Consider the following 12,005-nt stretch of genomic DNA (forward strand, 5'->3'; position numbering starts at 1 on the left):
GGTACTGAGATGACAGTGCAGGAAGTTCAGTAAATCCAAGATGTTTGCTTTTTCATGTGTCCAAATGACAGATGGGAAGCATAAAGATGCAGCTCTCCTGAAGGCAGGTAAGACAGCCTTTCAGGTTCTGTCTCTTGGTCTTGCCCAGCTGAAGCTCAGTGTCATATGTGAACTGTCACACAAAGGAAAGAGGTGCTGCCCATGACTTCTAACAACAGGTGCCTTGTAACTGTTGTATTTTATAATGTGAAAGGGGAAAAAAGCAGCATGCAAGATGTGTACACATGCATGTTTCATGCACTCATTACAGTTCTCTTCTTCTGTTGGGCGTGCTGAGCTCTTGTTTGCTGTGCTGTTAAAACATATATTACTGTATATTCCGTTATGGCAACTGAAGAGTGCATGGATCTTGATGGCTGTTAACTTCTTTCCTGTACTTTTTATTGTCTGTGTATCGCTTGAAAAACAAATAATCAGACAGCCACCCTCTAGATGCTAGATGACAACCTAGATGATATAGCCTGTGTAACAACCTGCCTAACCAGGTGCACTGAGCTGCTGTGTCTCATACTTTTTTCCTGTAATCATCCTACCATAAACAAGGAACTTTATTTGACACAAGAAAATAAATTGAGCTAAACAAAAAGAAAAGAACTGTCTGTTTCCTAGAAGAGATGATGTGGTCTTACATTCTGTGTTGTTGTTTAGGCTAGCTCGGTGTCTTTAGCTCAGCGTGCAGTGAGGTCCCCTCGGTAAGGATCCGTTTCGGCGGTGCACGGAAGGGCTGCAGGGCCCGTGGCTCCCCATCTGCTGTCGGCGCGGGGTACTGCAGAGCCGGAGCAGCGCGCACCGCGCCGCCGCATCCCGCCTGCTGCGCTCGCCTACACACAATGGGCAGTTCTGCACCACACGTGTAATGCTCGTAAAGTGTAAACCTAAAGTAGATTTAAAAATACTTTTGAGATAAGACAATGTATGGCAGTGAAGATGGCATTTCTTGAAGATAAGTAGATTTGGGATTTAAGGTTATTTTAGCTCTTTTGGCACCGTGGCTTAGATGTTACACAGTTGTTAGCCTTAAGCATATGGATATGTAGAGTTCTATATGGATATATATAATTCTAGAGGTATTGGTGAAAAAACAAGTTTGGTACATATGAGTTTGTATATGTTATGCTAATCCATGTCCGGGCACATATGACTTCAATTGTGTGGGAGTGAGATAAAAAAACAGTCAGGGGGCAGGGAATATAAGAAGAAGGTAGCAGGAGATGTGGATAAGAGGGGAAAGGAAGGAGGAGTTAAAAAGGAGCCTGACGGTAGGAGAAAGCAAGGTGGAAGGTCCAAAGTGGAGGCAGGGATGAGAGGGACAGAAGTTAGACTCTTCAGTTTTCAGCAGCAGCTTTAGGAGTAGCAAGTAGCATTGCATTTTAGCTAGAAATGGCAAAAAGGGACCATAAATCTCAGTACGTGGATCTAAGAGCAAAAAAAGATTATTGTAACAAAAAGAAAAAAAAAAAGATAATTTGGACTGTGTAACGAGACTTACTGTTTCCCTGTGCATAGACTGTGGTGCCAGAGCATGATACTTAGGGCAACGCTCTAAGAACTGTCCTTTTTTTTTTTTTTTTTTTTTTTGTCATTGTAATACTAGAATTATTAAACCAGTTTATACTATCTCGATTCTATCATGTGGGCTATGCCAGGCTGGTCTGCTTGTCAGTCAGCACAAAATTGCTTGTGTGAAGATTTTCCGCTGATCTCAGAGAATTAGGGAAAATAAGATGGTTTGTTTCATGTGTTTGCTTGCGCGGCAGATTACACCATTTGCCAGTCCACACTGCAGCAGAGGCCATCCCTTATGTTCAGTGAGGTATCCACTGTGATCCCAGACCCTTCCCTCTACTGAGTAGAACTGAAGCTCAAGGTGACATCCTTCATATTTAATGTGTTCCTGGACTACCTGATACATTACTTATATAATAATCATATTTCACTTGTGTGTGCCCTTTTGCACTTTACAAATAATTATTTTTATGTATGACATAAAGTGTATAGGAGAAGACTTTTCCATGAATTCCTTGAAGGGGATATCTCATTTTGTTGTTTTAAAGATGGGATAAAATACCCATATTTCAGACAAGTAGATTTGTACAAATTACTTCAGCTGCAAGACACCAACAAAGAAAGTTTGTATCTCTATCTCTCTCCCTCTTTTCTACCTTTGGTGACCAGATGGTTGAATCTGGTCATCTTTGGCAATACTGCTCCATCACAGCCGGCAATTACCCCTATTACTGAATATTTTAGAATCTTGACAATAGCTGTCCCTATAAACACAGCTATAAAACTGCGGTCTGTGTAATTCTTTTAATTTCCTTGTAGGGAAAGAGATATGTGAGCAGTATCTTTTATATAAATCTGTAGGCCATAGTGCAAAACTCAGTTTATAATGACTGGTTAGCATACTGTTCTCAAACAAATCTGAATTTTCATACAGTAGAATTTACAAGGTTGGCATATTACATATAAATTAATCAAATCTTTTTATTTGACCAGTGCTAGATTGCACATGTTGGGGAACCATCACTGCAGTATTTCATGTTCATTATGTTGGGACAACAAGTTTACCTGAGGAATTAAACAGGTTTTTGAGGGAGTTGTGCAGGTTATTGTTACCATGCATTCAATTTGTAAGCCTTAATTTAAAATTGTTTGATGAAGTTCACATTATATAGGCCAGGATTTTGCAGTATACAAATGTTAGAAGTGGAAAATCAGAAGTTGGAGAAATTGTTGTCTTAATCCCAAGCACATTTAGCCAACGGTTTATCATCCTAATGCCCTTCTGTTTGATATTTACTTCTTTGGACATTGCTACCTCACTCTTTTTGCAAATCCATGTTAGCACTGATGTCATAAAGTAAGCAGAATGAATGTGTGAAATTGCTTGTAAAATTATCAAATGAAATGAATAGCAAATATGATGGCTTTTTTTTAAAGTTGAATAAGGAAACTGTCAGCAATGATACACTCTCGTAATGCTTACTAGAGCTGAACAGTATATATATAAGGCTGTGCAAGAGAGGCAGCCAGACAGATCTCAGGATCCTCAAGGCTTCCCATAGTTCCAGAAAAGAGAGTAGCATCCTTCTCCAGCTGCTACATATCACTTCAAAGTATTGGAAGGTAAGATTTTTATAAACTACTAGGCACAGTTTGTTTGAGAAGGATGAGTGCATTGCATGAATTGTATTGTCCAACGTTCACAATACAGGCACAAGATGTTTCAATACAGTTGTGGGGGTTTTTGGCACTTATAGTGATTGATGCTTGGAGTTAGTGACTAGCCTTCAAGATTTACATCTTTGTTCAGGTTATTCAATTAGCTGAACAGAGAATGACCCAAAATGGCAAATCTACTGTTAGGGTTACAGAAGCAATTGAAAGAAGCAAGATTAAACATGAGATCATGAAGATATGCGGTGTATTCAAAATTTGTATGTGAGATACATAATTATTGATTTTTGTATTTTTTTCTACTTTATAGATACTTAATCAGTCTGATTTTTAAAATTACATTCAGTCCATATATATACTTCCTAAACATAATCAGAAGTGATTCAATTAGTAGAATGCATACAAAAGTTGGTTTCTGTATACAGTCATTAAAAATTATCCATGACAGATTGCCATTCCATTGCCCTACTCTGATATTAGTTTGTCTCAAGTAACTGTTATTGTCATATCACTGTGGGTTCTCAAATGGAAATTTTAGAGCATTTAATAAAAAAACAGCCTTTCCATAATTACTGTGATTATTGAATAAAATTTAGTATAGTTTTCTATCATGCAGAATACCTTAGGCATAGAACTTTCCACAAGGTATTTTAGAGCATGGTATGTATATTCAAAGTAAACTGTATGTATACACAGAGAAAGTCCATAGTTGGTGTTTTTTAAACTAGAAATGGACCCGAATCTGACTTCTGAAAGATTATTTGTTGTAAACTCATGAGATGAAGCTAGTACAGATTACACACAGTGTATAAAGATACCTGCAGTAAAATATATCGCAAAAAATAGCAAAATCAAGTATATGAGAGAAATAATATTCCTTTCTAACTGCAAATGCAAAATAAATGTCACAGGAGTCAATATTTTCAGCACTAAAACTTTCTGATCAATATTTGAGAAGCATTTTTGTTACATCGTTTTTGATGGTACAAATTTACTAATCCAATGACTTTCATCTCCACTCAGAAAGAAATTAGAAACATTTCCATTAGCTTAGTAAGCAGAGATCCAAAATTTTCATCTGAGATCAGTCTTAGTTTTCTGGCAGCTTAGCAATGAGATTGCATATTGTTTTTTTTTCAGCATCTCCTAATGACCTGAACTATTTGAAGCAAATAAAACTTTTTTTCCCCTGATATGGAAATTAATTAATGGAATAAACTAAACAAATACTCTTTTGCTCATCATCTCTATAAACATCTGTTTTCTGTACAAAACATTTTTGTTTGCCCAAAAATAAAATAACAATCTACTCATTAAATACTGTAGTTACTTGAACTTAAAGAAAACAAATAGCTCTTGTTAATGTGGATTACCAGCAGCAAGTATGAAATGTAGAACATACAAAATTGATTCTAAATCTTAACAGAACATATTTGACAGAAGTTTACTGAGCAGTGCTTTTCAAAAATGAGCACTTTACCATTGTCAGGATTGTCTATCTGAAAATTGTATTAATTTCCAAAATTGCATTTATACATCTCTCTTTTTACTAGATTTTGATTGTGAAATTTTGATTCTGATTCTGAAAAAAAAATAGAAGCTAAACATGCATTTAATGTGAAGCACATTCTTAGTCATAATATAGCCAGTGGAACCGTTCACATCTGAAAGCTGTTTAGGACTAAGGCATGAGGGTTAGGTCCAAAATATATTGAAATCACTGAAAATCTATTTCCTAATGGCAATGGGCTTTGAATGTATACTTATAGATTTAATATGCAAGAACAAAGTTTCATGTCTGATACTATTTAAAACGGACTGGATTTAATGACTAGGCTATTTCTTTCAAATTAACCTATTTGGTGTCTAGGACGACTTGTTTATGGCTAAATCAGACAGCAGGGGTGTCACTGCATTCCACTGAAAGCAGTTCTAACCACAACAGAGATGTGTCCCAGAGAATAATACAGTTTTTGTCCAGTTGTCCTAAGCCTATGAAATGTGAAATGATGCATTCTTTGAGATAAACATTGGATGTCAGTGTTGCACCACCAAATTACAGCTGCAAAAGAAACAGTGAAAAGAGCCCAGTACTATGGTTAGGGTTGTTAACAGGGCTGAATGGTCACTATCATATTTGTTGGTCCTAGCAAGGTGTGATGAGGTGTAGCAATCAAACTTCATGTAAAAGGGCATTACAGAAGCCAGGAGAGCATTAGTCTCCATACATACCATCAAAAACTGAGCAGTACCAGCAGTGACTTCTAGTGGAGACAGGGAAGTGGACTGCATCACTTAATGGTACAATCCACCAGATCTTGTATTCATCAATTTATTTTCCTGCTTTTGCCTAAGATTTAACTTAACTATTTTGATTTTGATACTAAGGTATTATAGTATTTTGATTCCATCAAGATTTATTAAGATTGCCTTAAAAAGCACCAACAGCAAAATACCAGCAGCAATGTATTCTTCCTAACTATTGAGAAAATACCCAGCACATGTCAAGCTGTTAATAGGAGGGAGCAAACCTTGTGTAAAAAATTATAGATTCATAGAAGAGAGTTACAACTTATACCAGCTGAGAGCCACCATAAGACACATTCCGGTTTCATGCATGCTTAATTCCTCCAGCTTCTCCTACAGTATATGACATGGTAGGCCACATGTGGTAAGTATATATTCTCTAGCAGTTATTGCTCTATCTAAATATGTATATATTTATCAGCAGGGCATTTGATGAAGCTTACAACAAGCTAATCACGAGCCAGTTACAGTAAAAATGCTACATTATCCACTCAGAGGCTTCAATTAGATTGCTCATTTCCAGGGAATATTCAATTTTGTTACTTTTAATCTCCAACTGTAAGAAGTCATTCTTCCATAACTGATGGAAGAAACAAAGATTATACAAAGCCTACTCTAAAACTGCAGGATAATACTGGAGCAGAGTACAACCCCTACAGCAGCAAGACTTTTGACACAGAAATAGACTTTTTTTGCAGGTGTTAATATTGCCCTGCATTTGCACTGCTCAGTACAAACCAACCCAGTCCAAAGACAGAGAAGTCTGAAATGTGTACCTTCTTTACAGATCATTCCTTCAAAATTTTGATTTGATTTCCTCCACACCATAGTATATTTAAAATTAGCCTATTGCAGCAAGGCACTGCAATGAGAATGTATTCCCTCAGAGTCCCTTGTTTTATAATTCATTTAATTTAAATAAGTAAAATCAGTGGAGCTGGAGGATGTAATTCAGTGCAGATTAAATTTAGTGTGCAGGATGTCTTTTGGATGTGTCTAACTTTGCCACCTACTGTTTTATTTCAGTGCTCTCATCCTTCCTATCTCCCCTTGTATTTCAGACTGTGATATAAACTTTCATAGAAAAAAATCATGGATGGCAGAATATGCACAAACAAGTATCAGTTGAAGTACGCGATGAAATATTTCCAGTGACATTTTTACTGAAGTGAACTCATTGCAACTTCTGTTGCTTTTCAACAGATTAATATTGCGATCTGTACTGATTTTAAAGTTTGAATGAATGAGCATTTACTGTTCAGCATTCAACGAACAGGCTGTTATTCATTAAATGAATGGCACATTATTTTTCACAGTAAAAGCACCTAATCAAATTTGAAATTATTTTATTTTTCTATATAGTCATTCCAAAAGTAAATGATTCAAACAATTAACAGTAAACAATACATAGTGGACAGTTTTAAAAGTAGATTCCCTCTTACCTCCATTCATATAGATGACTTCAGTGCAGAGCACTTTTGAGTCAATTTGCCACCAGCTTTTTTTTTTTTTTTTTTTTTTTGTGTGTGTGTGTGAGCCCCAAATGATCAAGGTTTATTTGTCCAGTTTTAGGAGATTATGTGTCAACAAACTAACAACAATACATTAGATAACGACAACTGTAGCACACACAATTACGGAAAGAGAGAATGTCTTACTCCCCTTGGTGACTTTCAGTAGAAGTTATAACTGAATTACTTTCATGAGTAATCAGCCACCAGTGCAAGCAGGGGAATCACAGCTTGGCTGTGAATCATCAGAAGTTTTGTACAGACTGTAATACTCTATATTGAATAACACATTAAAATTAGTGCGACTATTGAAGTTACTAGAGTGTTCATGATGAGTGCTACAATGATCTTGACATTTCTCTTACATCTTTGGAACCAGTAGGATGGCCTATAACATTTTCTGGGTCAAGAATTAGAAGGAAAGAATAAGTTGCTGATTTGACAGTATCCACACAGATCTGCTTTGTTCTTCTCTACTAAATAAGCTAGGGGAAAAAAAAGCCACACCAGTACCCTAGTTTTATACCGAAACACTTATTACAAAAACAGATGTAGTACTTGGCATCAACAGAACAAAGAGAGACCTTTATCCTAAGATTACAAAGGACACTGACTCAGACACAGTTTTCTGCACTCCCCCAGAAGTCTAGTAGTAAAGCTTAGAACAGACACAAGGTCTTCTGAATGTCTCTTCAAAGCACTGTGTAGTTGATCTATTTACACAGGCTCTCAATATCTTCAAGTTTAAATGAACATTATGGATGTTTCTTTATCAATATAATTGATTCCGAGGTATGTAAAGATTATTACATTGTCTTCGTTGCCTTATTTATGTTTTGGCAGACAATGAAAATGAAAACTGTTTATTTTGTTGCTGGGCTGCTTTTAATGATAGTTCAAGGGAGCTGGCAAAATCCTCTTCAGGATACAGAAGAGAAATCAAGGTAAATATTTCAGATCTACAAACTCTTGTTGTGCCTTTTGTTTTCTTATCATTCAAAGCAATATTATACTCTAACTTAATGTTAGCTTTTTTAACCTATTATACAGTATTTGAGCTACCACTGGAACTGGCAGAAAAATTTAGTATTGTGAAGTATAGCCCAAAGATTTTTGGTTATCTCAAGCAGCAGCTGACTTGGTTATCCAAGAAGACCTTGTAGTTGTTCAGTATGCAATCTACTATCTTGTCTCATTTTACCAGCCAGCTGGTGATCAATGATAGGCCATTTGTTCTTACCTTTTCAGAGTACAAAATTATATTTTAAAAGGAAATCCAATACATTGTAGAATGTACTATTACCAGTAACATTTAACAAGTTCACATTTTCCATAGATCATACAAAGCTTCCCAGTCTGAACCATTAGATGAATCTAGACAACTGAATGAAGTGAAACGTCATTCACAAGGAACATTCACCAGTGATTACAGCAAGTACTTGGACACTAGACGAGCTCAGGATTTTGTGCAGTGGCTAATGAGTACCAAAAGAAATGGGTAAGTGTTTTGGTCATATTGCTATAAATCTCCATTCAGAGAAAACAAACAAACATTTAGTATCTGATTGAATTCAGTTTGCTTGATTTCCACTTCCCTTTGCAAAACTACATGTAATCCTCCAGTAAATAAAATGCTAAAGAATAATTTATATATAGTGCTAATCATAGAATCATAGAATCATAGAATGCTTAAGGTTGGAAGGGACCTCTAGAGATCATCTAGTCCAACCCCCCGCACACGCAGGGTCACCTAGAGCACGTGGCACAGGACTGCGTCCAAGCGAGTTTTGAAGATCTCCAGAGAAGGAGACTCCACAACCTCTCTGGGCAGCCTGTTCCAGTGCTCTGTCACCCTCACTGTTAAGAAATTTTTCCTTAAGTTCCTGTGGAACTTTTTTTTTTACTAGTATGTTATTAGAAATGTTAATATGTTATTAGAAATGTGGTTATGTGCAAAGTCACTCAAAAGAATTTGGACAGATCAAGTATATTATTATTATCTGTATTATTAGCAGTATTGTTATTATCTAATATGCCATCTACCATGAGAGCAAGAATAATTTCATGTAATTTTATGCCCTTCATCATGGAGAAGATAGGCGTACAGAATCCATTATTCTATTATGTTAACACTTTTAAATCCTGGCGAAATCTTAAAAAGTAAGTTAACAATTTCTGGATACTGCTGGTCCAAAACTATATGTAAAATTAATCTTTCAGTCATGATTGTTTATAATGAAATGTAAGTAATATCCAATAGAATATTTACAGCTCATGCATGCTCCACAATGTTCTAGTAATAATGATCTAATGATTTTGGAATTCTGCTACAGACAACAGGGACAGGAGGACAAAGAGAATGAAGAATTCCCGGACCAGCTCTCAAGGTATTCTAATTACCAGATTTGTTATATAGAAAAGAATAAAGCAAGCTAGTTTTCTGTTAAGCAAGAAAGAAAATAGCTAGTGCTCTTTACAATTATAGCGTTATCCAAGAAATATGTATCAAATAAATTATCGTGCACCTTCTTACACGTAAAAATGAAATATTGCTATGTTACTTATTCCTGCAACTGTGTTCTATATTTATGTGCAACTGAATTCCCAAAATGGCTTCACAGAATGCAGCAGGATGACGGCAATAAATTGCAGGAGAGGACATTTTAAGTAATAAAGAAGTGGAGAGAAGAAGATAAAAAAATAAAAACTTGGTACATAAGAAAGATGAAGGAAAAAAAGCCATTATGTTGAAAGAAAACCATTAGGAGGATTTTAACGAAGCGAAAATGGTTGGTCACCAAGATGGGAAGAACTGATAAAAGATGATCCAATGCTTAGTCCTCAGTACTCAGTCTTATTTCAAATAAATTGTTCCTATTAGAAAAGAAAATGGAGAACAAAAGAGCTGCTGAAGCCCAAAATTTTGTTTCCTGACAGTGTTTTGTGGAGGGGATGAAGAGACTGGAAATTTGAACAAACAAAAATTCACTGCATGGTTTTGAAAAACAGATTGAAATACCTATATTCATTCTTCCTTTTGTCAGAAATACCAAAGAGGGCAGTCTGGATCACAAAGATCTTTCCGTTCAAAACACTGTCAAAAGCAATACCAAATCTGTGAAATGTTTCAGCTTCAATGAACGGCATATCTCAACAAAACTAACATTTCATCAAAAATGTTCCAAACAACTCTAGTTAGCATGCTGATGAAAAGTGCAGATGGTACTAAATTGGGAGGAATGGTGAAATCCCAAGAACACAGAAAAATAATAGAAAGGGCTAGAAGCATTTGAAAATTGGGCAGAAAGTAGCTATTTCTGAAATACAAATGCAAGGGAAATTATCTGGATAAAATACTCAAAAATATGTCTTATTCTCATTGCAACCTGTCTTATGAAAAGTGAATAGCATAATTTTGCTCTATACTGGAGAAAGAAGCAGAGGGAGAAAAGAAGGCAATTGTTTTTCCCATAAACTGCAGATTAAGAAATCTCAAATTGTTCCAAGATTATCACTTGGTCAGAATGATGAGTATTCATAGAACAATCCAAAATGCAAAAGAACGTAAAATAAAAAGGAGTTAAGCTGGAACATTTTGGCTAAGAAATTTTGAAGATGAAGGCAGAAAGAGTGATTTAGTGGAAATATTTTGGTTGGCACAACAAGAGGTAACTAAAAGGAAGTATGTCTATAGAATACAACATAGTCTGTGGAGCAGAGCTAATTAATCTATCAGAAGACCATTGCAATGCAGCTATATTTGCCTTCAGCACCTGATCTAACTTGTTCAGATATGGTTCGGTTATCTCTGCCCAATTGTATACTGCGTAGCACAGAAAATGCCTTCAGAATTTTAAAATGAAAATACTAGGAATAATTTGAGGAGGAAAGAAATCCCTTTTCCCTAGTAGTAAATGCTAGTCTGGTGGAAAATAGTAATTTGTAAAGACAAAAAGAAGAGAAAAAAACATCTGATCCTAGAGTATTGCTCTTCTTTCAGCAATGCAATCTCCAAGCGTCATGCTGAATTTGAGAGACATGCTGAGGGCACCTACACCAGTGATATCACCTCTTATTTGGAAGGTCAAGCCGCCAAAGAGTTCATTGCTTGGTTAGTGAATGGACGAGGAAGAAGAGAGTAAGAAACCATCCATTCCTATTATTAAATTTTGCCTTTCTTTCAATGTTAGAAATCAAGTCTGATGAAATCTTGATGTATATTTGATCATTTTTGTTGTATTTCATGCTTTTCTTTTGTAATAGAAAATATCCCATGGGTGTTACACTACGATTTTAAATTAAGTTCAGATACAAACTAAAACAAATCCGTTTATCATGCTGTTACACTCTATAAGGTCAAGTCATATTTAAGGTCAACACATCTAAAACTAAACCAGACCTTTCTCTAACTACCACCTTTCTCCCTTCACATAAAATCGCTTACAGTCTTCTTCACCACCACTGAGATGACTCAAGTCAGTGTTGTCTTAAATTCCTTTCTCTTTTTTTCTCCTTTGCAGCCAGTGTTTTCCTCTGCAAGGTTTCCACAGTTAAATTTTTGCTCTTACCCCTGCTACCACAGCTGTACCCCATGCTTTGGAGACCATACCCACCAGCTACTGTTGACTGCTTTTCTTCTTCCTTTCTTCCACAGTCTCCCTAAGTTGCTGCTGCCAAAACAACTGTCATTTCCTATAACTATGACATATTTTCCTTTCTAAGACACACCTACTGGTTTTGGTATGTTCAAGGCTTTTCTGGACTCCATACTCCACTGTTTTGCCCTGTCCTGATTTCTTTCATTCATAATTTGTTCTCTATACATTCATCACAGATTTCTCAAGTCTATTCTCTTCATCTGCCCCTTCATGACTTTAAACCTTGCATCATGATAGTCTTGTACTTGGATCACCCTTATCTTTAATCTTCCCCAGGCACCTTCTGTCA

The 12,005-nt window shown here is 36.1% G+C and overlaps 1 protein-coding gene across 1 annotated transcript; it reads left to right on the forward strand.

Annotated features, from left to right (window-relative positions):
• The first annotated feature begins 2,947 nt into the window (after window positions 1-2,947).
• On the forward strand, window positions 2,948-11,200 carry GCG (glucagon). The gene is made up of 5 exons (XM_010228796.2): window positions 2,948-3,189; window positions 7,902-8,002; window positions 8,395-8,556; window positions 9,392-9,445; window positions 11,059-11,200. Exons 2-5 carry the CDS (start codon window positions 7,905-7,907, stop codon window positions 11,198-11,200), a joined length of 456 nt encoding a protein of 151 aa, XP_010227098.2. The 5' UTR covers window positions 2,948-3,189; window positions 7,902-7,904.
• The last annotated feature ends 805 nt before the right edge of the window (window positions 11,201-12,005 follow it).

This window comes from Tinamus guttatus, unplaced genomic scaffold (assembly GCF_059628265.1).
Source record: "Tinamus guttatus ecotype Peru unplaced genomic scaffold, ASM5962826v1 Tinamus_guttatus_pri_ptg000060l, whole genome shotgun sequence".
NCBI classification, from domain to species: Eukaryota; Metazoa; Chordata; class Aves; order Tinamiformes; family Tinamidae; genus Tinamus; species Tinamus guttatus.